The sequence below is a fragment of the Physella acuta genome, unplaced genomic scaffold (assembly GCF_028476545.2).
Source record: "Physella acuta isolate Inbredline_101_S28 unplaced genomic scaffold, ASM2847654v3 ptg000196l, whole genome shotgun sequence".
NCBI classification, from domain to species: Eukaryota; Metazoa; Mollusca; class Gastropoda; family Physidae; genus Physella; species Physella acuta.
This window is the reverse complement of record NW_026731715.1, coordinates 602867-630119: the sequence shown is the minus strand read 5'-3', so window position 1 is coordinate 630119 and position 27253 is coordinate 602867. Positions and strand designations below refer to the sequence as shown.

At 35.2% G+C, this 27253-nt stretch overlaps 2 protein-coding genes across 4 annotated transcripts in view; both read right to left on the bottom strand.

Annotated features, from left to right (window-relative positions):
- The window catches only part of LOC131936945 (cytochrome P450 4A24), a 41073-nt gene extending 27882 nt beyond the window's left edge, over nucleotides 1-13191 (bottom strand). Inside the window, exons 1-6 of one of the 2 annotated variants that reach the window (XM_059294088.1) lie at nucleotides 13173-13191; nucleotides 12779-12891; nucleotides 10766-10960; nucleotides 5649-5799; nucleotides 1465-1646; nucleotides 1155-1279 (exon numbers count right to left, since the gene is read on the bottom strand). In XM_059294088.1, the coding sequence (XP_059150071.1) occupies nucleotides 1155-1279; nucleotides 1465-1646; nucleotides 5649-5799; nucleotides 10766-10945 (638 nt within the window). In that variant the 5' untranslated portion in view covers nucleotides 10946-10960; nucleotides 12779-12891; nucleotides 13173-13191. Of the gene's footprint in view, nucleotides 1-1154; nucleotides 1280-1464; nucleotides 1647-5648; nucleotides 5800-10765; nucleotides 10961-12778; nucleotides 13034-13172 lie in introns of those variants that run through there. The other variant, XM_059294087.1, reaches the window with a different exon arrangement.
- Nucleotides 13192-16098: 2907 nt separating this feature from the next.
- LOC131936944 (5' exonuclease Apollo) lies at nucleotides 16099-25207 on the bottom strand. Of its 2 annotated transcripts, XM_059294085.1 has the most exons (4): nucleotides 25066-25155; nucleotides 20273-20473; nucleotides 18698-19512; nucleotides 16099-17088 (listed from the first exon to the last, which is right to left on the bottom strand). In XM_059294085.1, the coding sequence occupies exons 3-4, from the start codon at nucleotides 19479-19481 to the stop codon at nucleotides 16202-16204; spliced, it is 1671 nt and encodes a 556-aa protein (XP_059150068.1). In that variant the 5' UTR covers nucleotides 19482-19512; nucleotides 20273-20473; nucleotides 25066-25155; the 3' UTR covers nucleotides 16099-16201. The 2 variants fall into 2 exon arrangements, with proteins under 2 accessions (XP_059150068.1, XP_059150069.1); XM_059294086.1 differs by lacking the exon at nucleotides 20273-20473 and having other exon boundaries at nucleotides 25066-25207.
- Nucleotides 25208-27253: the final 2046 nt, after the last annotated feature.

Here is a 27253-nt window from a genome sequence, read left to right as displayed (position 1 = left end):
AAAGCAATTAGAAAGAACATGGCATTTTCTCTAACATAAAATCAAATCCATAAACTAGATCATGGAATGCTTTTTGTTTCAAAAGCCATTGGCTGGGGAATAATAGAATGTGTTTCTGTTGATCAATACAATTGGGCTAACACCGAACCATTTATTTCTATTTTTTAAACATGTATTGCTAAAATAGCAAAAAGTCTTGTGTAAAATGTGAATTAAAAAAGACAATACATGATCTGTTGATTTGACCATATTTCAGTAAAATACATAGACAGGTGGGGTCAGAAAAAGCAGTCTCTTAGCGGCAAAATGCATCTAAACCTTTTTACTTTAAACTAACTCAATAGTTAGCAACCAGTAGTATGAAACTAAATTACCCCATGGGAAATCCTTCACCTATCAGGGTGTCACCCAACATTAGCCCAAAAGTTGACATACATTTTTATGTCAAGGCTAAAGCTTGAGAAAGAGGGAAATCCGGACATGGGGATGGAGACGGCGTACACTGTGTAAATGGCCGGCCAGTATAACAAGTCAGGCGATAGAACCCTGAAGGCAGGTACCATGACGTCACACGCGGCGCCATAGAATGGCTCAGGGCAGAACACTCTAAAGAACTGTGTTTCGTGACACTTTCTCCAATTGAGTGATGAGAAGTAATGGGGGAAAAAGGTAAACTACTTCAGAGTAAACAGCTTCATAGAAAATTAATTCAAAGTACGTAGTTCAGAAATCATTAGTATTTGTAAACAGTTTTGTAAGAGATTGTCAATAAAGTAAAATAAAAAAAATAAAAAAAACTCATTTGTAAAAGTGGTCTGTATCTTTCAACATTTTTCTAGTATAGTTATGTGAGCTCATGTTATTTCTATTTTAAACGTATGAAATAAGGGGCAGCGGAGGTGAGTAGCTAAGCCTCCATGCTTCCCCCTCTCCCGCCACCGCGATTTCCCTTAGCAGTAAAATATACGTTGTGATTAATTAAGAATATACTATTATATAAAAATTAATACATTACAAACATGGTAAAGAGTAAAGATGGTTAACTATTACATTTTAAAACTATGAATTTCACGATTACCTTTGCTATTTTTCTTTAACTTATGTCAAGTACCCGCCAGCATTAAGGCAATTAGTGATGATTTAAAAGTACTTACCTCAACCTCTGTATATCGCCATCATAGCTCATTGCGCATTTCAATATTACATCCAAAGTACATAGGGTCATGAGAGGACAAATATCAAAACTTTCTCCACTTTCTGCCAGTTTGTCCAACTTTTCCTACAACAGCAATCAAAGCAATATCGCTCTAAGTTACCCAGATAGGAATTTTAAAACACAACAGAGATACCAAGAAATAAGTTGTCAGTGTGATTGAAAGTAAATATGGTGTTAAATCTTCTCTCTTATAGCGATGGAAGTGAAGAGAAAGATACACATCTATAAAGCGAGATTAAAAACCGTACAAAAAGAATGTCTGCAGCCTGGTTGTATATCTCGATGTAATGCTGAAGAACATCAAAGTAAAATGCTGGGGTCAGTAGTCTCCTGGATCTAGCCCATGTTGCGCCATTGGATGCAATCAGACCTTCTCCGATCCATGGTATAGCGTGCTCATAAGTATGTCCAAACCCTCGGGATTTCGGTGCTGTTCAGAAAGAATGAAAGAAAAATAATGCTCGTGTCAAATTGCCAGGAGATGATACAATGAAGTGTCCACCAAAATCAGACCCATCACACATATAGCCCAACTAAATTAAACCTAGTCTTAATTCCAATCTAGCTTAAGCTATTTCGAAACACTAATCGAGAACCTTAAGCCATCAAAATTAAAACAAAAACAACAATAGACGCTAAAAAGAAATCTCTTTTTCGCTCTCTCTCTCTGTTTATATATATATATATATATATATATATATATATATATATATATATATATATATATATATATATATAGAGAGAGAGAGAGAGAGAGAGAGAGAGAGAGAGAGAGAGGGTTAAGAAGGGCACTAAGAGCCACACATTTTAGCACCTGTACATTTTTGAAGATTTTTACTAATCCAAATATTTTCTAATATTGAAATGAATGCCAAATTATTTTAACACATCTTACACAATATAAAAATAACAATAACGGCTATTAAATTTACTTTAAATTAGTTAAATTAAGCATTTATAGCCATACCCCCAAAATCAGCATTTTGGGTAGATGTAGCCGGGCAATGGGGCATTAAGTATTATCTCCTAGTTTAGACTAACTCCACAATAAAAATAATTAATTTCTAACCCCAAAATAGTTAATGCTGTGTACACACTTTAACTGATACTAGCTATCACTAGGCCCCAATGGGCCCAGTCTACAATTGATACAATTGCAGGTGTACCTAGGGCCTACAGTCTAGTAGTTTACAGTTAGGCACATTAGTATACCTAATATGTAGCTAGTATACTAGTGTGTAGTAGCTGTCCAGAGTTAAGGTTCTTGGATGTAAAAAGGGGTGGTACTAACTAATCTGCCTTGATGCTTTCCCCTGATAAGCCATGTGTGCTATACATTACATCGATTAATATGACATGGAGGTGAGAAATGTTGAGGGGAGAGCAGTGATACTGATTTCCCACTTGTTCTCCCTGCTGGACCCTGAGGGCCATAAATTACATAACATGCCATCTCTGATTGGCTGATATCTAAGAACACTCATCTATGTTACCTACAAAAGATTCAGATATTTTTTAGTAAATTAAAAATAGGTGGGGCAGGGGTGGTTGTATTGCCCCTATGAAGATTTCAATGATTAACTTGAACCTGGGCAACAAGAGCCGCATAAAAATAAATGTTGTAACTTTACTAAAAATGAAAGCTAGTGGACAAAATTAATTTCTTCATGTAGATTTAGTTAATATCTATCAAATAAAACCATTATGATATTTATCTGTCAAGATTTACTCTGAGAAGGCACCCCGACAAAAGATCGCACGACATAAGAGCGCCGACATACGAGCGCAGACAAAAGAGCGCCGACAAAAGAGCGCAGTCAATTAAAAAACACAAGTTGTACGCTAAACGAATATGCGATGGTTAACACTTGTTTTAATTAAACAATCGGCGGTACGATAAAACGACATGTGTTTATTTATATATTATGGTTAATATGTTATGAATGTTGTTTGAAAATATTTCTAACCCAAGTAACACGGAGAAGATCGAATCACAGAAAGGGAAGGTAATTATATTGGTCGAATGCTACAGATATCGAAAGGACAGAGCAAATGCTGATGGAAGTACGACATGGAGATGCTGCAAGAAAGATGGCAGACGAGGACGGATGAAAATGCTGAACGATGTAGTTCTTTGATCATCGGAACACAATCAGGCTTTTGATCCGGCTAAAAACGAAGCAGCGAAAGTTGTTTCGGCTATACGAAAACGGGCAGTGGAAGGGGTGGAAAACAAGGCAGATTATACAACAAGCCAGAGAAGGAATTTCGATGGAAGTAGCACCTCCACCTCATTTGCCGGCTTACGTAGCTTCATAGCGTGCAATAGAAAGACAGAGAAAACGCAAGCAGCTGCCATACCAAGATCCGCAGAACGTTGCAGAAATAACAATTCCTGAACGTCTTCAAGCGACAACAAGAGGGCAACATTTTGTCTTGTGTGATTCCGGACCGACTAACGTTTACAGAATGATGATGTTTGGAACAATGGATAATATCAATCGTCAATACCCGTTTTTTAGTTAAAGAAACTGAACAATTAGTTTTTTAATGAAACAATAAAAAGTCAACATCAAATAATGCCTTCTGATATGAGTTAATTTTCTTGTTCTTATTTATTAAATATGGGTTTTCGATCTTTAGTTTGCGCTCTTATGTCGGCGCTCTTTTGTCGGCAAATTAGTGCGCTCTTATGTCGGCGCTCTTTTGTTTGCGCTCTTATGTCGGCGCTCTTTTGTCGTGCGCTCTTTTGACGGGTCACCCTCTGAGAAAGAGGAAAGAGCAGTGGGATTAATTCCCGATTCATGTTCTCCCAGCTGTGCCAAGTTGGTCATAAATTATATAAAAAGAATTCTCTGCTTCTCTGTTATCAAAAAACAGCTGTGGTTATTACCGCAGAAGTAGATTAGATTAGTAGTTTTATTGGGGGTTTTGTGGAGTGGGGTGCAGACTGAGTCCTAATACCACACGGCTCTTAGTGCCCTGCTTTACCCTATATATATATATATATATATATATATATATATATATATATATATATATATATATATATAATATGTGTGTATGTGTGAGTGAGTGTGTGAGTGTTAGTGTAGAATAATGTTCTTTTTTCCCAAAACGTTGTTCACAAATTTATTTAAATACGATAATTTATTTATTGATATATTTATTGGTAGAAACACCCATTTAATTATAAAAGTTCAGAACAAGTACTTTGTTTTTAGTGACGTCACTTGATTCATTTACTAATTTTCACAACAAACTTGGCGACTTCCACGGAAGAACATGTTGCCCATTCAAAAGTTTAACGAATTTGAAAGCTAAATTTTCTGTCCGCTATAGCTTCAACGATTTTGTCTGTTTGCTATTTTTATTAGGTTCCAATTTGATATAAATCTTTCATTTTTAGCTACACAGATAATCTAATTCAAGAATACAAGGAATTTATCTAGAGCCACGGATAAACTAGACTTAAGCCCTATTTCGTCTGTCCTTAGCCGTAGTTTGTAGATCTAGATCTAGATCTATCTAGATTCTAAATCTAGAATCTAGACCGAACATTAAAAAAGACGTCACACCTCAGACGTTTTTGTCTTTTTAAAACACCTATTTCGGCTGAGCATGGGTCTGACCACACTATCCCTTCATATGCTGAGGTCACAAAAACAGGTCAACTTTTAAGAGCAAAGTGGACAAATCCCGACACGAGTGGAGGAGAGCGGGGGGGGGGGGGGGGTGACACCATGACGTAAACCTGCTAATGATAAAGAAAAGATGCAACATCCAGCTGAATTTATAACCGAATATAGATACAAATCGTTAGCATTATCTGAGCACAGTTTAAAGCAATCACCGTGGGGTTGACGGGGGGGGGGGGGGAGTTACATCAACTCAACGTTTCAATATATATGCCTGAGGAATATATATATATATATATATATATATATATATATATATATATATATATATATATATATATATATATATATATATGATATATATATATACAATATATATACAATATATATATATATATATATATATATATATATATATATATATATATATATATATATATATATATATATATATATATATATACACAATTTATATTATATATATATATATATATATATATATACACACAATTTATATTATATATATATATATATCGATATATTTTTTTTCTTACGGGGGGGGGGGTTGACTAGGTGCCGCACTGGGTGACACTCAACCTCGCTACGCCACTGATATTAACAGAAGCGTGGTTAGGGGCGGGCAGGTGGGGAGGCTGCCACAGGCGTCGAACCAAAGTTTAATTAGTTTTAAATTTTTTTTATTCTTCCATTGTCATCCTAGATCTACCACTGTGTCGAATTTCAGCTCAATTGGACATAGAAAGCCTTAGAAAGAAAAAAGAGGAAAAACCTACCCGATGACTTTAGAATCACCTTTACTGTGTCCGGATGGTAGACGACAATTGTGGGCTGAAATGGACCAATCCACATGCGTGCAAATTTAGAATGTCTTACATCCATGTTGTATCGTCCATACGCTAATCTTGCTTCTCCTGTTTTTGGAAGCTACAAAAATTAAAATTTATAAAGACAAGCGTTTCTGCACTAATTAAAAACAACAACACTTTTTCAATGCACTAAAATTAAAATAGACTTGATGGTCGATACAATCTATAGGAGAATTTATGATCGACCACAATGTATAGTACACTATAGTAATTGGTCAAAAAGTAATGTGCTTTATTACACAGTGAACGATATTAGAGAAAAAGAAATAGCTTAAAAAAAATTCGACCCATTTAATATAGCATAGGAATTAGATCAATTATTACAAATTATATTCATAATTAGTCAACACAACACCTTATTAAATACCTAAGCTGATTAAGTGACTTAAACGATTCAGTTAAAAACCCGGCTACTCAATTGTATATCTGTTGTATTTCAAAATAATTTATTTTATTATTTTTTGCCTGGAAAATTGTATACATTTCATAGCGTACGTTTTGATAAGTAGATCTATAGATATAAATCAAATTTGAATGAAATAGTTCATTTCTTCATATTCTAAAATTGGACGATATGTGAAGCGAATCGTATTGAAGGTGACGTCTTTAGTATTGTGTAGCATTTGTGACATTCTACTTTTAATTCTATTTATTTTTACTCTAAAATCAATGACGCCATTAGTGTTGTGTAGTTTCTGTAGTTTAATCTTTTTCTTAACAATGTTTCATAGGGATGTTTTCCAATTCGTATCTTATTAGGTCATTCTGTTTGCCAGTAATAATTTTTTAGCGCAATTTCCATTCTGGAGAATTGCGTTTATTAACTCGTCATTTCTGGGAATGGATGGATGAATGAATGAATGTATGGATGTATGAATGTGTGTCCGGGCTTTAAGTCGTATCTCCTCCTCAACGAAGCGATATCGATGACTAGTTCCAAAAGCAATTATGTTAAGCAAGTTACGAGAATGAACATAGGCCATAAAAATTCCGGGTTTCTTTCATGGATTTCCAGGAAAAGCCAAAAAAACCTCAAAAAAATGCAGTTTTTGGCCCATATCTCGGCAACCAGACCACTTAGCGACTTGAAACATGTACCAATCGATTCCTGCTATAATTTAGAACAATATTGCCGAAGAAAGTTTTCAAAAATATCCTCTCGTTCGGTCACAAATTTTAAAATTACATAAACACCTACAAACCGATCGTTCTTCTAGCTTGAACGCACCCCAGCATTATACGTCAGAGCTATTTTTAGATAACATAAGGAAATTGCGCATAAATGTCACTAGACTTTTTTAATTAACTTGTTTGTTACTTATATGTGCCAAGTTAAAGAGAAAACGGTCGGTTAGAAGTGGTCGAAATTTCGCTCGCCTGTTTCGAACGCACGGACTCTCAGGAGTCTCAGTTTCCATGAAACTATATCCTTAGGAACTGATCTAGACATTTAAGAATGTAACAAAACCTACATTTTAAAAATAAAAATTTCGCCTGTCATACGACACTGTAGTGAAAATAAAAGTATAAAGTGAGAACTACTGAAATATAGAGTAAGAAATCCTTGCAGCATTGTCCTTTTGCGGTTGTAAACATGAATTCGCCATGTAGGCCAGAGTTAATGGTAATGTTCCACTAACATCTCAAACTCAAAGCAGATTTTAGAGGGGACCATTCAAAATTACATATGACGACGACAAAACGATCAATATGCAGTCGTGCATTATAAAACAATAGATAATAGTTTGATTTAAAAAAAATACAATCGCCATATTAACTTTGAAATGTATCCCTCTGTCAAAAGAGTGTGAAGTATTTAAAAAAATGTTTACAAAGGTCATTATTGTACAAATATGTTAATACAAGAGAATGTTCTGAACCATGCTGATATTAATAAATTAATTTGTGATATGCCAACGCTTCAGAAATAGTTCGCCGATTTTTTTTTGCTTCAATATGCATGAGCAGCTTCATACAATCATTAGACTCCCTGTTCATATTAGTCTTAATATTTTAATGAACATAACATAATAGGCCTACATACAAAGGATATTATCATTTTGAATATCTCAATAAACATAACTCCTTGGGGAGGGGGGGGGGGTGGAGGACGATTCGGGCGCCGAACCTTAAAGGGGCGCTAAAAGGGGTAGAAATTTTTTTATGTTCAATTTAAGCTGTAATTTTCAATTATTCACAGTTTAAAGTGTAAGTTAAGAAATAAACAACAACAAGGCTTAACACACCAATTTAAGTGCTTTCTACCTTGATACGGTAAAATTAAAACCCTTTTGGCTGTAAGTGTCATTGGCTGGTAAAAATAAGTTTTATGATGGAGGAGTGGCAGGGGGGGGGGGGGGGTAGCACATTTCGGCATCAAAATCGCAAGGATTTACGCCGGGTTTGTGAGTAGACAAACCATTTAAGATTTAGAAAAGAAACGAATTGTGTTAACGCATGATGTAGGCCTACAGCAAACAAAACCCCTAAAGAATCAGTGACCGGTAAAAATCCACTCACCAGCTTTTTATATGATGGGAGGGGGTTGGGCGACTTTTTCCCTACGTAAATCGGAGGGATTTTCGCCTGATTGGTTGATAGATAGTACATTGTTTAACCCTTAAAAAAAAGAAATCCATTGTATTAACGTATAATGGACGATTTCTTTAGCTAATGTTGTTAAGAAATGACGCGACTAATGTTTCTTAGTTAAAAGTGAGTAGTATTTTATGTACTTCCTGTCGGTCTCTGTGGCTTTAGAAGCAGGTAAAATTCCACCTACTCACAACGAACGCAAGAATGCTGTCAGGAGACTCGAATGCCTTGTGGTCATCTCGCGTGTCGGAGGTATTAGTCAAATTATGTTTTGAGTTCGCATGTTTTATAGCGTTATTTTGAATATATATATAGGTATGTATTGTTTTATGGTAGTTACTTAATCTGTGGCGGTTTATTGCTTCCGTGCCACTTGGCTTAGGGGAATGTGTTCAGGTGATGAGAATGGTTTTGATACACCAACCAACAATCACCCTCCCCCACCCCAGTCAGGGCTTATATTTGTCTATTTTGGCAGTAAGATCAGCCAATCAGAAGGCAGAGTTCTGCGACCAATGTGGAAAAATTCTGCCATCTCTAGCACAATAAAACTATACGAGCCGACCCGCGGCATAACATACGCCGCTATTTAGTTGTTTCTAATTTTCAATAATTCATAATTTGTGAATTCGACAGTACCAACGCTGACACTGAAAATATTTCTTTAAAACACTATAAGTAGCTCGTTAAGGACCATAACCCCCCCCCCCCCTTCCTTCCCTCCTCCCCCCCCTCCTCCCCCCCCCCCCCCCCCCCCCCTACGTTTAAAATCGTTGGCTCTGCTTGTAAACATTTATAGTGAACACAGCTCACTAAAACCATGTAGGGGTGGGGAGGTAGGGAGAGCGTTTGCAGCTTGTTTTCTAACGGCTCGAAGAAGAGAATTATATATATAGATAGATAGATATTTAAATTCAGATGATTTAAAATGTTAGCGGTTTTGTTATATGGAGTAAAGAGACGTTAAAAGTCCCTAATACCAACACGGACAAGATACAGATCTTCATTTCTAAATGCCTTAGACATCTTCTAAAATGGAGGTGTCAGGACAACGTGTCTATCATAGACCTGTGGAGAAGGACAAGGGAGGGGCCCATGACAATATAAATAAGGAGGACGGCGTGCTGGGTGGGGCACACACAAATGTGACAATTCAGGCACTTGGTGGGTGGGACCCCAAGGGAAGACGAGAGGGTGACAGACTTGAAGGAGCGGCCATCGTGAAGAGATGTAGATCGCCGGGGTCACGGTAGACTGCAAAATCAAGAGCCAAGAACCGGAGTAAAGAGGATAAAGTCATGTTGTGACATGAGGAGTAAAGAGGATAAAGTCATGTTGTGACATGAGGAGTAAAGAGGATAAAGTCATGTTGTGACATGAGGAGTAAAGAGGATAAAGTCATGTTGTGACATGAGGAGTAAAGAGGATAAAGTCATGTTGTGACATGAGGAGTAAAGAGGATAAAGTCATGTTGTGACATGAGGAGTAAAGAGGATAAAGTCATGTTGTGACATGAGGAGTAAAGAGGATAAAGTCATGTTGTGACATGAAGAGTAAAGAGGATAAAGTCATGTTGTGACATGAAGAGTAAAGAGGATAAAGTCATGTTGTGATATGAGGAGTAAAGAGGATAAAGTCATGTTGTGACATGAGGAGTAAAGAGGATAAAGTCATGTTGTGACATGAGGAGTAAAGAGGATAAAGTCATGTTGTGACATGAAGAGTAAAGAGGATAAAGTCATGTTGTGATATGAGGAGTAAAGAGGATAAAGTCATGTTGTGACATGAGGAGTAAAGAGGATAAAGTCATGTTGTGACATGAGGAGTAAAGAGGATAAAGTCATGTTGTGACATGAAGAGTAAAGAGGATAAAGTCATGTTGTGATATGAGGAGTAAAGAGGATAAAGTCATGTTGTGACATGAGGAGTAAAGAGGATAAAGTCATGTTGTGACATGAGGAGTAAAGAGGATAAAGTCATGTTGTGACATGAAGAGTAAAGAGGATAAAGTCATGTTGTGACATGAGGAGTAAAGAGGATAAAGTCATGTTGTGATATGAGGAGTAAAGAGGATAAAGTCATGTTGTGACATGAAGAGTAAAGAGGATAAAGTCATGTTGTGACATGAAGAGTAAAGAGGATAAAGTCATGTTGAGACATGAAGAGTAAAGAGGATAAAGTCATGTTGTGACATGAAGAGTAAAGAGGATAAAGTCATATTGTGACATGAGGAGTAAAGAGGATAAAGTCATGTGACACGAACCTGGACGTATTTACGCTAAAGATTAACACTATGTATTTTGTTACAGCACTTTTTACTACAAGTGATGTGTATCAACTTCACGTACGTGATTGTAGTGTGCAGAAACATGTTTTACGAGCTTTTCTTGTAGCCATATTAGTAGGAATGGAAATAAGCATTGGCCTACCTTATGAAGATTTCCATACAATAGAGAAAAATTTGGATCGCCGGGAAAACTTTGAAAGTATCGAAATGTTTGCCATACTGTGGCGAGTTGTTTTAACAGTGCAACAATGGTGACTGCGATGACGCCCAGGCAAACAGTGCTCACTGCCGTGTGACTTTCAAGGAGTTCCCAAATTACCATGATCACGTTTTAAACCTGTTTAAGATTAAATGAATTATTATTGATTAAAGATATTATTATAGTGTAAAGCTGGAACGCAATCAATGTTACAAAAATTGATGACTGGACGCGCCTGATTCAATTTAGTGAACGACTACAATACTACTTTTAATCCATATTCTATCACACTCTTTAAAACGAAAATATGCACCATGGTTCAAGGGAGAGCCATGGGCGCCAAATCGCACCATACCGGTGACCAAAAAGATGCGCAATGGAAAAAGCGCAACGGAAAAAAAGCGCAAAACAAAAAGCGCAAAGTAGGTAGGTAGGTAGTTGGGTAGATAGGTAGGTAGGTGCGTCATGATGAAATAAGATTAAATACATCACTGTATTTTGGTATTTTGGTGCGAACGGATGTTGGTGTAAGATATATAAAGAATGCATGTTTGATGACGCGGATGAAAGAGAGTGAAATTTTGCGATAGGAACGGGTTGTTATAGTATGCAAGCTAGGTAGTTCGGACTAGGGAGAAGGTAAGAGATACTCCGTGTAATGCCGATATCAAGAATAGTTTTATGTTTATTTAAACGAGAATAGTAGTTGAATAATATTGACCAAGAAAATAATAGGCATTGTATCAAGCGATTATTGCCTGTATCGTTGTGATGTGAATGCACATGTTTGTGTTATTCTTTAAATGGTAGTAGATCGCGTCAGGTCAAACACGACACTCTCACAGCAGCCATAACAGTCATGTATAAATGTGTCATCTAGTTCATATAGGTCTTTGTGCTAAAATTTCTCTTGGCGTATTTTTAAGTGTGTGCAAATTTCTGTTTGCGCTTTTTTGTGCGCTGTTTTCTGTTTGCGCATTTTTCTGTGTGCGCTTTTTTCTGTTAGCGCTGTTTTCTGTTTGCGCTATTTTCCGTTGCGGTTTTTGTTTTTGCGCTTTTTTCCTTTTCGCATCTTTCTGGGACCTACTAAAACTTACTAACGCCACAATTGATAACAGCGTAGTTGTTGTCCGTCAACAAGGACAAGGTCAAGCCAAAAATCGTACCGAACTATTTTGTAACTGTGACGTAAACAAGATGCTTCTTAACTGGGGTGACTAAAATTCAATTTGACTTGTTAACAAGACGTGACACTTGATGTCAGCAAGTTATTTTGTAGCCCATGCAGTATACAGATGGATCTACCAATACGAAATATTACGTAATTGGTGGTACCGAAATAGAACAGTTTGACCTTGACAGAAGTTGTTGACTTTACCGGATGTACAGCTGTGTGAGTCTGGTGTGTATACAAGCAGCGCTACTCTTGGGTATGTGCACAGGAACGCAGAGAGAACGATCGGGCGTTAAAATAACGAGAGACAGAACGAACTGTTGTGTACTAAGATTAAACACCTCTGTCGCATTTGAGTGCTTCAAGAAGGGGTTGCACAAAACCTAACAAAGAACGTCACACAGCTGACACATTTGGCATTGTCGGCAAGATAGAATCGAGAAGCACACTACATACAAACAACAACAAAGAAATAATATCACTTGGTCACACATCACACACACATTATATATATATATATATATATATATATATATATATATATATATATATATAAATATATATATATATATATATATATATATATATATATATATATATATATATATATATATTTGGGTTATATTTTATGCCATAACTAGTATAACATCCATTATCAGTTCAACGACGTAGCCATCGAAAAAAAAAAATCTTATTTTGGTACATATACATTTTTTAAAGAACGTAAAATGTTACTTTGATTTTTTTTGGTAACGTAATACTTGAGTAATCGGGCTACCTACCTATAGTAACAGACGTACTTTACATGAGTTAGTATTCCAAGTAGTACACTAGTTGTCTACTGTAAGCTACGAGTCATGTATAAACCAGCCTGTTGCAACAGCCTATTGTTAACCTGCAACCACAATTTAATCAAACGATTACACACGCCAGGACGAAAAAGATGGCAAAGTATTTTTTAATCAAAGTGTCATTTTGTGCATCATGCGCCCGACAGTACAAAGTTTACACTTGTTAAGTTTACACATGTCAGCACATTGATGTATCTGAAAGTACATAATGGCAGTACATAATGAAAGTACTAATGGCAGTTGCATCGATATATTTTATTGTTGGTTTGCCAAGTGGGATTTAGAATAAAAACTTTAAACTGAAATGTGAAGGAACTATCAGTACTATTGTGTTGCAGCTCAGACGTGTACAGATTTACACGAACACATGTTGACCTGGGCCTACTTTAGCGTAAGTAGGTTAGATTACGTTGTCGTTTATCTTTGGAGCCGAGCACATTTTATATACAACAACGGCGGTGGCAGGACAAAATATCTCCCCTAAAACCCAAACCATCCATGAACTTGGCGGGGTTCTCTTTAAAACTTTAAACTATACCCATATATTGTTGACACTGGCGACGAAATTTACGATCACGTGACCTTTTACATTTAACAGATAAAAATATTGAGCTGTTCTAAAAAGATTAGAAAAAAATGGTGTAATTAATTTAAAAAAAAATACCCTCTGTAAGAAAAGACAAAAATATTTGAACTAAGCAATCAGAATGGAGGGTGGGGGTAGTATCGTCCTTAACGACCCGCGGCGTATCATACGCCGCTATTTAGTTGTTTTATTTTCTACTTTTCAGTAATTCATAATTTGTGAATTCGACAGTACCAATGCTGCCACTGAAAATATTTGCTTTAAAACACTATCTGATGGTCGTTTAGGACGATACCCCCCCCCCCCAATTGAAAGCAAACTCCTCTTAGTTATCTCCCCTAAGTTTAAAATCGTTTCAAACTACATTATCTGCCCCTAATCGCCGTCACTAAACCCGGCTCTACGATTGTAAACATTTAGCGTGAACCACAGTTCACCAGACCATGTAGGGGTGGGGGTGGTAGGGAGCGCGCTTACGGCTTGGTGTTTTCTGTCGTCTCCAAGAAGAGAATTATATATAGAGAATATTTTCAAATATATATATAACATTAAAAATATATAGGCCTATAATTCACGGGTAACGGGTACCGAAGGCTAGTAATTACATAACTAGCAATGTAAAACTTACTAAAGAAAGTAAAACACGGATATTTTAAATTCTGCCTTTTATTAATTTTATTACTGTGTTGAACTGTTGTTCACGAGAAAGCTTACAAATATAGTTGTAGTGTTGGACCATCTATTGAAGGCTATTATTAAGAGCAGATAAAGTTTTTAAAATTATTTGAGACCAATGTGAGATAACAATATTAAAACCTTGCTATCATCTGTAAAATATATTGTCACGGACAGTTGCTTTCACAGAGCATATAATCGTCTCTCAGATATAGCAAGCTACTAATGGTCGTGTTGACTTCATAAATTAGTAATCACTTTTGAGCAATTTTCAATTACCCAAAATCAGTGGCGTCAATAGGTCGGTTGTCAGCAGCCCACCCTTCGAAAAAAATATGAAAATAAATTATTATTACTGATTTAAATGTTTACAACAATTGAATTTTTAAAAAAAAAACTGTTTGAGGACTGTATAGATATAGAAGTTTGAAAGGAAAGAATGTTTGCTTTGATGTGTCTTATTGTAATAACATACATTTTCCGATTGCTTAAAATTTGTATCATTTTAATTCTCTGTAATCCCAAATTCATTTCAGCTCTACTTAAAAAACCCAAATCCCCCCCCCCCCCCCCCCCTCAGCCCACCACGCCGAGGAAAAAAAATCCCTTGAATCATCATTTAATTACACATTTACATTTTCATGTTGTTTTTTTTATTTTTTTTTCATATTTAGTAGACGTTTTGTATTAGATCTATGTATAAGTAAACCATCTTAATAAATGAAAGTAGGCTACAAGAAAGAAATATTACTATTGTAAATCTGCATCAGTCCTCACAAGCCGATGATGAAAACTGTAATACTAAAGCGAACACACAACTGACGCTGTAAATTACATGTCTGAGGCGGGAAAAAAAGAAAAGAAAAAAATATTTTAATCCACCAAGTAATTCATGTGGAAAAGACATAGTTTTCATTGAACATTATTAGATTTCCTTGTCCCCCCTCCCTGGTAGTTGATTAACTTAGGGGTCGTCCATAAATGACGGTGTGATGAGGGGGAGGGGTTGTTCAGATGGTGTGACGTCACACTTTTGTATTGAAAAAAGCAATGCTAGAAAAAGAGTTTTAGCCATTATTTTGCGATTTAGAAAACTGTTTTAATAAATTGTAATAGGAATTTATTAAAAAAAAACCTCTTTGTGGACAGAGTTCAGACAAGATTTTTGAAAAATATCGATGTTTTAAGAAAAAGTAAACTGGAATTTTGAGGGGAGGTTGTAGGCTGAGGTGTGACGTCATTTTCGGGGGGTGGGGTCTGGCTTTTTGTGACGGAGGCGAGAGGTAAAATCGTCAAAAAAAGCGTAGCGTCATTTATGGATGACCCCTTATCAGTTATTCAAAATACTCAACAAACACCTCATTTTTCTCCTGTAAAGTTTGTAGTAAGTGTTACACTCTACATCCCCCAGGTGATATGTTAAGTGTGCACAGTTAATAATAGTAAAGATGTTTATCTAGTCAATTAATATAGATGGACAAACTCTAATTAATCACTAATTGAACTGGCAAAAAGCATATTTCTTCTATATATTTCACAACTTTCACCATAGTGCCACTCAGTGCGGTACGCATCCCACTCCAATGGTATTTATTCTACTTCCAGTTTTTCAATGTATAACTGAAAAATTAGGGGAAGGTCATATCCCTGTTTTAATTACGGACTGACTTTCTTGCTTGTTTTAATTAATTTTACGAAAAAGGAACCATCACTTTATTCACACACAGCAAACAAGTTATTTTAACAATGCCCTCTAAAGCTGAGTACACAGTTCATTCTTTTTAGGTACATAGTCTCTAGTCATTCTCCTCGTGACCAGATGCACTTCTTACAGCGACACCTTTTGCCTTTGTTTTTTATGAACTACAAAACTACAACTATTGTTGTGTTCGCAATTTTGCTTATTTGAAAAATAAAAAGAGTGGTATATGATATATGTAGGCCTACTTCCTTTAAAACCCTCTTAATTAAACTACAAAGTAAAAAATGATAAATAGGATTTCATTTCTTTCTTTCAGTTTTATTTTAAACGTATACACCACACACAACTGATTAGGTTTAAGTTTGAACTTGATGAATAGCTTTTGTGAAAATTAACTTGTTAAAAATGATTGCACAAGGTTGATAAATTTTCTGTGCTCTGTTCTAAGATTCTTATAAGTGCTTAGGGTTGATTTTAATTCAGCACTATTTAACTTGGAAGTTGAAGAACTTCTAGTATCAACTTGTGGTACTACACATTCTGGGATATTCTCTAGGAATTCTGAGTTTGTACTTTCTTTTATTTCTTGTTTAAGAACATTCAAATCAGATACTACATCCAACCATTCTTGCTGAGATTTCTGTAATGCCTTACTGTTTTTATGCACCAGTTTATTATACAAATGACCATCCTTTAATTCAAGAGGGGTTTGGTTTGAAGCATGAATACTTTGAGCCTCCAGAACACTATAAATTTTGTCACAACTCCCTTCTGTAAGAAGCGCAGCAGAAAGTTTTATTTCTGCAGACTTGGGTGATACATGCTCATCATAAACAATTCTTTTTATTTTTTTTCTCACACAAACCCTGGCCTTTTTCCTAATAGTTTGAGAACATGTATCCCTTCTTACCATGTTTGTAGATTTGATAGAACACTGTCTTACATTCAAGTGTTCCTTAGGAACACATTTCTTGTTTATCACAGCTTGTATTCTGCTTGTTTCTATATGAGTACTTCTTTCAAAAGAACATTGCTTTTGTCCTACACTAAAGTCTCTTAGATACATAGAAGGTCTTCTGAAGAGGAATTGATCAAAACAAGACATATCCACTCTCTCATTCAAATCGTGGCCTCTTGGTCCTCTAGTTGATGTAACAATAGGTACTACTTTGGAGGGTCTCATTATTGCCACAAATTCATGTAGCTCTGTGTAACAAGAATGATCAGAATATGGCACAATAAAAATTTTTCCTTTATTTACAAAAGGAACCTTTACACCTGAAAGTAATGAAATTAATTATTATAAAAATGTAATAAACATTTGACTCAGAAAAGGCAAAATATCGTGCACTAATAAACATTATGTTGTACACTGACATAGATGCTTTGTTAACTTCATTATAAAGCAAGTAGGCCTATTAATTATTATACTTAATTAATTTTGACAGTTATTTAAGTATTAGAAAACAGTTTAGTATACATTGTATATATATATATATATATATATATATATATATATATATATATATATATATATATATATATATATATATATATATATATATATATATATATATATATATATATATATAAATATATATGCAAAATATAGATGTTTACGTTTTTGAATATGTAAATATTATAATTTAAATTTTAAACATAAATAGAACTGACATTGCACTGAGAAACCACTGCATTTTAACACGTTTTTCTTAACTCAGCTTCGCGTTTGTTTGTTTGTTTGTGGGTTTGTTGTTAAAATTGACATCGAAAATTAGCCCACTTCTGATTGCTCTAGAGATCTGAAATTTGGAATGCAGGCTATTTTCGCCTAACAATTTCAGATGCAATCATAAAAACTAGCAATTAGAGACCTAAATTAGCTTAATTAAATTACGCCCCAAGGACCATAAAATCGAGGACATGATTTCTAAACATACCGACAAGACTGGAGGCCTATTGACACAGTTACTTCGGCCCCATCGATGTGAGCGCGCTGTCCGTGATCGTATAGTGGTTAGTACTTCGCGTTGTGGCCGCGACAACCCGGGTTCGAATCCTGGTCACGGCATGCAGGCTTAATTAAATTACGCCCTTTCTCATAAACACTTAGTCAAGACATACTTAATCAAGTCATTAGATAAAGTAGAAAATAAACTATATATAAAACTTTTTAAAAACCACGTTTTTCATGTGTAGCAACGGACTAAAAAGGAGAAAATAAAATACTTAAAAAAAAACTTTTTAAAAAACCACGTTTTTCTTGTGGACTAAAAAGTAGAAAATAAATTTTTCTTTTGTGCTTCCTCGAGCTGTGCAGGTTCTTGTGATGACTGACAAAAAACGTGGGTCGGGCAGATGGGTCGGGAAATTTGATGGTGAACGTACCCACGTTTTTTGTCAGTCATCACAAGAACCTGCACAGCTCGAGGAAGCACAAAAGAAAAATTTATTTTCTACTTTTTAGTCCACAAGAAAAACGTGGTTTTTCAAAAAGTTTTTTTTAAGTATTTTATTTCACATTATATTAACTGCTACTTTAAACAGAATGGAGCACATTAATGTCTCAATTTTGATTTACATTGTACAGCCCAGCCTGTAAGAACCTGAAAATAATTAACCAGCTTGATACATACTTGACTTTGGTCAGGGAAAAAAAGGCAGGTAGGAATAGTGCTTACACTATCCCTATGTAGGCTGAGGTCAAAAATACAGAAAAGCTCTACTTCATCTGTCTCTGAATGGTACATTGTTTTTTACCCTTTTTTGCAGGAGTAAAAAAAACTGGAGGTAACATTGTAACATAGTTGCATCTAGCCCCTCTGTTATTATTGTCTTAGCGAGTGCTATAAAAATAGTAATTAAATAAAATAAATAAAGTAATTACCTGTAAAAATAGCAGTTGGAATTATAGCAATAGTAGGTGTCTCATTATTTAAGTAGTTTATCAACACTGGAGTTATTTTATTTGATGAGATGGTCCATAATCTACTTTTCTTTGAACACATAGAGGATGTAGTAAAAACATTGGTAGAAAAAAGTATTTGGCAAATCCTGTAACTATCAGGTGAAACTGTTATAGATTCATTTAAAATAGTGCCTAGCTTTGCCAGCATGGATTCTTTGCCCAAGTTATGAACACCTATAACAACTTGATGATTGGAATGCTGTTTTATGATGTTTAGAATCTCATCAAAGCATTGATCCCGACTGGGGAAAATACACTTTGGACTACAAAATGTATTATCAATAAACATCAAATCTATTTTTTCAGCCAAATGACGGCAGTCTTGAAGGACATTGTAGGAAACTCTAAAGTCGCCAGTATAAAAGACACTGCCGAAATCTCCTTGAAAGTAAAACATAACTGCTCCTGGACAGTGATTAGCATCAAACGCTGTAACAGTAAAGCTTTGTGAGGAACAAATTTGTATTGTTTTTTCTTGATTAAGTGGAAGAACCACTAGCAAATCTGTGGGAAGCTGATATTTCAATTCCAAGAGTAATGCAGTGATTTCAGAACAATAAATTGTCTTTCTCCATGATGGTGTTAACCCGATGGTATGATCACCATGAAGATGAGTCAAAAAATGAATGTATTTGTCACTACTACCTTTTATATTAAAATAGTCAACTGCTATTCTAGTTCCAGGAATTAAGTGCCCATTCATTGTGAGTAGAAGTCAATACAAATAAAACAGCCTGAAATTTAAAAAAAAAAGTTAAATATATCAGTATAGTGAAATTGACAAGTAAAATTGCTATGTGTTTTATTACTAATGACCAGCATGGGGTTAATGATGTCAATCTTCATTTCTTTTAAAATATTGACTGATCTCTGTCAAAACACAGCGTTTTAATTAATTTCCATTACAATTTACAACACGCAAAATGATGGTTGAAATTCAGTTTCTAGAATTTCAAAATGTAAAAGTGTGACATCACACAATCTGACCCCTCATTACACATCATCACAAAATCACGAACACCCCTCTACCCCATAGGAGAGTGACATTTATGGACGCAGAGGCGTAGCGACCCTTCCCGGCGCCCGGGGACAAACTTTTGATTTGCACCCCCCTCAAACTTTTGATTACTTTTTCCAACCCATTTTGGCGCCCCCTAAGGTCGGCGCTCGGGGACATATGTCGTCGTCGCCCCCCCCCCCCCCCCCCATCGCTACGCCTCTGTATGGACGACCCCCAATTGAAAGTGAGGAAGTATGGCAATAAAGGCAAAGATCAGGGAAAAATAATGCAGGGATAAGAATTATCCTTCAGCGAAAGTACAGTAGTGTTTAAGTTTAAGGTAAAAAAAAAAGTCCAGAGAAGCTCATTAAGTTAAGTTAACGGATGAAGTGTAGCATTAACAGTGTTATGTGAAGCTACAGAAGGAGTTAGCTTGAACTTGTTGATAAACTGTGAAGAGAGTAAGTGAAGAAAAGTTACAATAGTTACATTACATGATATTTATTGAATGAAGTGAAGCTCTTTTTCCTTTTATTTAACTCGCTTCCTCTGTTGTCATAGATTGAAACTGCCAAGCGAAATTTCGAGCACTTCTAACTCTGCACGAGGGTCTAGACCCTATGACAATGCAATCTGATGAGTGTTGGGAAATTGCACGAAAAGCGAAATGGCGAGGCGGTAACTGCGAGATATACCTGCGGAATCCCGGGTAAACAGCGAGACACAATTAGTGAAAAAATGTGTTTCATGTTTTTTTTTTTTAATTTTATTTTAGTTATGAACTAAAGAAGCTGATATATCACGAACGTTATATTTTCTTTTTTATAAAAAAAAATTGTTTTGATTTTTTTATATATATATAGACCCTATTAGAGATCTCTATATTAAAAAATCTTAACATCCTATGACCGCCCACTCTCGTTTTTTTGTCAGCGGGAGAAAAAACCCGTCTCGACGGGGTTCATAAAGAGAATATTATTTTAGACTATATTTTTAAAATCTATACCTAGATATTCAAAATTCTAAACATTGTCGCATGCTTCTCGTCTGCTCACGTTTTCTAATCTGCTCGAGAGAAAAAAAAACGCCTTTTGAGGGGTCACAGTCATTGCATATAAAAACTTAAACATAGGTCGGTATACATGTTGAGCCGTCCCACTTTTACACATTAAGACTACATCGTGACAAGACACAGCGCGACCTTAATATCATACTACCTTGTTTTTTCGAGGGGAAAAAAAGTATACCCGCATGCCGCAACGTCATTTAAGGTCAATATCTCGGTGAATTATTTTTTGCTCGGTTTCAATGAGTGTACAGCCCTCCCCCTCTTCTCCACTGAATTAAAAAAAAAAAACCACTAACCTGGTTGTGGTCAAAAGTGTAACGTTTGATTCAAGAAAGGGAGAGGGTGGTATTGAAACAACGCAGCTGTTTCTTTAATAGTAAATAATAATCATTAAAAAAGTTTTAAAAAACCCACGTTTTCTGATTGAACTAAAAAGTAGAAAATAAACGCTATACATCACAATAATGCAAGCGATCACTCTACTATAAGCGATGAAAAACGTGGGGCGCCGAAGTAAAAGTTATATTACTATTGATTAGATAATACTATTGACTTTTATTAGGGAGCTTGTAGAGAGTCAACAGTATTAGAAACTGTAAGAAAATCACGGCGCCCCACGTTTTTGATCGCTTATAGTAGAGTGATCGCTTGCATTATTGTGATGTATAGCGTTTATTTTCTACTTTTTAGTTCAATCAGAAAACGTGGGTTTTTTAAAACTTTTTTAATGATTATTATTTTCTACTTTTTAGTCTTTGTTTGTTTGCATTAAAATCTTGCTATCGATTTTATCTTTTCACTTTTTTTGGGTAAACGAAGACAACTCGTAAAAAGACAACTCGTAAAAAGACAACTCGTAAAAAGACAACTCGTAAAAAGACAACTCGTTACTGACTAGAACACATAGATTTGAACCCGTGTCGAGTGGGATAGCAATCGTGTGCCCAACCACTCGACCATATCGTCTCCCCCAAACTGGCCTACCTCGTGTAAGTTTAAACTCGGTTCAAACTAAATTATCTGTCCCTAAGCCTGTGGCGAAGTGGGATCGTTCGCTTCACTGCGCGCGAGGTACGCGTCGCTCCTGTAAGTTTAAACTCGGTTCAAAGTTCAAGCTAAATTCTCTGCCCCTAAGCCTGTGGCGACATGTGATCGTTCGCTTCACTGCGCGCGAGGTACGCGTCGCTGGTTTTTTTTCTAATGGCTAGCAGAGGAGAATTATATATATAGATTATATAGCGGTCTAAAATGCTCAATAAAATGTTTCCATTGATCAATTTAGTAATAATAACAATTGAATATTCAATGGTCATCCAAAAGAAAGCTTCCCTGAAAGTTTCAGCGCGCTAGCTAACTGGGAAGTGCCAGAAATTTCGATCGCAAGATTTGATTGGAAAGACAAACACACAAACAGAGAAAGCAAGTTAAAGAAAACGTGGGAAAATACATTATACAGGAAATGTGTAATCTCATTACTTAATTAATAATGGTGTCACCCCCCGTATATATATATATATATATATATATATATATATATATATATATATATATATATATATATATATATATATATATATATATATACTAGGCATACTGCCTAGCTTCGCTTAAGTTTTCAGAAAACTTTGGAGAAATTGAATGATTAATTAATTGGTGATTGGCTGTTATGTGGAGTGCTAAGGGCCTAAGCTTGAACAGTCTGAGTAAATGTAAATGATGCAACCATTGGTGGAGCATTCGCAAACTTATTACTCGCTAGGCTATTAGAACTGCAAAGGTTTCATTAAAAGTATAAATCAAATAATATATTTGATTTTGATTCAATTTTGGAATAAACTTTTACAAAATCAGTACAATACATAACTTAATTTATAACAAAATATCTATTTAAACAAATGCTGTTTTTTCTTTTGAATAGTAAAAGCATTATTTAGAAATTATTGCTTAAAACGTTACCTCCCCTGTACACATACCAAATGACGTAGTCTTTGTTTACTTTTTCATAAACAATTGTTTATATATATATGAGAATACGGTATCTAGACAAATCTAACAACCTTAACGGGTTTATCCGAAGGGAATAATGTATTTTCGTTACCCTCCAGGGTCGGTCTACGACCTCACAAAATATCAAGGGGGTCGTTTGGTAAAAGTTTTTTTTCGTAATATAGCTCATATAAGGCGCCGGTCAGTTTTGACCCTCTCTTCGTGGACTTTGCGGCCAACCGGTACCGGCCCCCGTGTTCTATTGCCTGCCAAATTTGAATTTATACAAGTAAGTATGTATACGCATGTGTATGTATTCACATATTTTGTATTTAATTTTTTAACTCCCCCACCCATACATGGATTAACACATACGTTATTACGATTCTCAACCAAACCGTTTACCTCAGGCATATTTTGCAACGTTGAGTTAATGTAACTTCTCCCCACTCACCCCCTCCTCCGACAGCGATTGCTTTAAACTGTGCTAATATAATACTAACGATTTTTATCTATAGATAAATACATCTTGATGCAGCATGTTTTCTCTATCATTAGCAGGTTTACGTCATGGTTTCGAACCCCCCCCCCTTCCATCCTTGTCGGGATTTGTCAAATTTGCTCTTAAAAGACTATTTAACACTCTAATTAACCACTTATTTAAGTGGAATTATCATTTTTCTCTAATTATTTTGCTATTTTTTGCCTTGGTGTCACCCCGCTAAATGGTGTCACCCGGTGTGGTCCGCCCCCCCCCCCCCGTCTCGCTACGCCCCTGGCCTGACCTATTAAATATATTTTTTTTTAGTTTACATTTAACTCAATGCAACAAATCCGCCGGTTGGTTTAGGCCACACCGGGGTTCGTTCTGCTGCGTAATAAAGCAACATTACTTTTGCAACAATAACATTATTAATGTAGATCTAGATCTGTATGTGTGTGGCGGCAGGCGGCCACGGTGTTTCACACAAAAGAAATAAGTTGATCTATCGTCTGCGGTATTTCGAACAAGGTAGTATTTGAAGTCGACACAAAAGATAATGAAGTTAACAAATCATCAGAATGTCTAGCAGTGTTTCTTCCAGACTTTTTTTAATAGTGTATGTTTACTATATAAATTCCATCTGGTTGGGGGGGGGGGGGGGGGTGGCGGTAGATTTTCTTCCCCCGAAGCGATGCCTGGAAGAAACTCTGATGTCTAGTGACAGTGTAAACGAAACGTCTTTGATGAATCTGCATCAAATATCACAGTCAATCGGTCGCGGTAAAATTTTCGCAGATAGCGGTTTTCGCGCCCCTCTCGCAGTTTACCGCCTCGCCATTTCCCAACACCCCAATCTGATATCAAATTTGACTAAGATGACCAATTAATTTTTTTACAAAATTAATTGCAATTTTCTTAATTATTGGTATGGTGTCCTACTACTTTTCCGCACTATTATATGCTCATCATGTTCATTTGGTGAGCAATAGTTTTTAGTCATGAAACTCTCTAGGCCCTATATCTAGTCCTAGATCTATTTAATTTTTTTTGTACTGGGAAAAAAATATATAAAAACGTTTAATAACAAGCTTTTAATGAATTTAAGGTAATCTGTCGTTTTAGGTAGATCTACGTAAAATCGCCCACGACTAGATCTAGATTCTAGTAATGTGAAAAGCAGGAGACTCCTTAAATAATAGATCTATCTAAATATTAATAATTATTTCACATTTTGAGGAGGATTTAGATCTAGAATCTAGCACTAGATCTAGACTATCACTATTCACATAAGGTAACTTGTTCGTACATTACTAGATCTAGATTTCTAGATCTAGATTAGATCTAGATTAGTTAGCCGTGGGCGATTTTACGTAGATCTACCTAAAAGACGATAGATTACCAACTAAACTAACTTTATTAACTTAAGATTTAGATGACTAATATCTAGATTTTGAAATCTAGATTCTAGTAGATCTAGATCTAGATCTAGATTAATAAATTTATAATTTAAAATGTAATTGTGTACTGTAGAGGTAGGCTTTTAATATTATTATTGAATATTATAGTAGGCCTAGAGATTAGCCTAGTCTAGATATCTAGTCTATAAACTATTCAGTATACTCCTATATTATATAGATCTATATCTAGTCTAGATTTAGATCTAGATCTAGTCAAGATTTATAATTTATTAGTTAGTAATATTATTAATTAGATCTAGCCAATATTAGCTGTAGAAATATTAGGCCTACCAATTAAAAATATCCTGGAATGAAGTTTTTGTCAAAATTTCAATAAATTTAAATGATAAAAAAAACTGGAGTAGATCTAGATCTAGATCGATCTATATCGAGAAGTAGATCTAGAATCTAGATTTTTTAAATTAAAAAGATAGATCTAGACCTAGATCTATATATATAAGAGTGGTTTCCCTTGAAACATTTCTATGCGCATGCCTGTAGTGATATGCATTAGGAGTATCTTGTTAAGGCCTAAATAGATCTTATATTTTTACATAATCATCTATTTTCTCCCTTTTACACTTTTAGTGCACTATTACAATAAAGCTTTTTATTAAAACGATTTTTTTTTGCATTTTTTGTTTATAATTGTGTTAAACTGTTATATAGGTGGTGGTCAAGATCACTGTTATATAAAACACTTCGTTTAACACTAGCAATTCCCGCCAAAATCGCCAGAAGGCGGCGCGTTCCACACCGTGTGACGTAAAAAACAAAGTAAAATTTGTTGCCAAAACAATGTTTAATCCTATTAAATAATCAAATAGTTGGAGAATAGGGAGATAAGACGAGGGGTTGGGCCGACACATTCAGTTATCGCAGCAGGTGAACCCCGACCTAGTGACGCCACTGATTTCCTCTCCCCATTTCATGAAAACTTGTAGCAGTTGAGGAAATTAATTATTAAAATAGTAACATTTAGTTAATTCAACCAAGCAAACTTACAGTAGTTCAATAATTCACGTGTGAATGTATGTGGGTTAGGATTTGTTATATTTTTAAAAAAATTGGAATCCTTAATTTAGGGTCAAAACTATCCTAGTTTTGTGTTATTATGTGCACAATCACTATAGAACGGATAAGAAGAAACTTCTCACAACATCTATTACTACATACAGAGTTTCTCTCAGGCATTCCCCCCCCCCCCCCCAGAAAGTCTACCGCACCCCACCGACCCCCTCCCAAAGTCTGAAACAAACCAGCAAGCTAGTATGTTAATTGAAATTTCTTTTAGTACATAGTAATGAGAAAAAAAATGTACTTGTAGTAACTTGTACTATTGTACCACAGCATAGAGGCACGGTGAAAAGTAGCTTCTTCTAGACTTAGAAACTATACTAAAGTTGTAATGAAGCTAACAACAAGAAGAATCAATAAAACAATCTGAATGAAGGAGTCATGAAGTTTAAGTTTACCCCCAACAGCAGGCCCCCCATATATATTTTATATAGAAATATACTGTGGTACCTTGAAATACGAAGGCCATGACATGAGATTTGTGAGACACAAGCTGTGGAATGAGCTATAATTAGCTTTGTTATACAAGCAAAATTTGAGATCAAAGTAACCAGAATAGTGGGGTTTAATAATTAGTGAAAAAGAAGCACACTGAAAAATATGATTTATGTAATGACACTTGCTTAACTCCATTTCTGAATGAAACATTCTTAGAGAGAGAGAGGAAAGAACAAATCTCCATGAAGTGTGGCAAAAAAGGACCATTGAAGAGAAAAGCAGTGACGAAAAATAAGCAAAAGTAGCAAAACATTATATAGATCTAGTAACATTTAGGTTCCAATTATTTCATTGAAGTTTATGTTTGTTAAGTTTATACAACAAGGATATAGTGTAGCATTAAGTATTACAAGTAAGTGAATTAAAGTGAAGGAAAGAGCTTAACATTAACAGTGTGAAGCTCCTACACCTGCCTCAGTATCTTCAATAACCTAAATTCGGCTAATTTTCAATGTAAATACACTTTATAAAACCAGTTTATGTTTTCACATTAGTAATCATTGTTTTTAAATAGTATTTGTCATGTATAAATAATTTTTTTTTAAATTAAAAAGCAACTGGGGTGGCATTTTGGGGGGCTGGAACGAGTTAATGGTATTTCAATAAATTTTAATAGAAAAAATTACTCTTTGAGATACCAGCAATTCAACATATGTAGCAGCATATATACCAAGGTAAGACTGTATATATGCATATATATATATATATATATATATATATATATATATATATATACACAATATTACTAAATATATTGTATCTATATACATATTAGTAAATATATTGTACCTATATATGCCTATATATATATATATATATATATATTACTAAATATATTAGTATATATACATATTACAAAGTATATTAGTATATATACATATTACAAAGTATATTAGTATATATA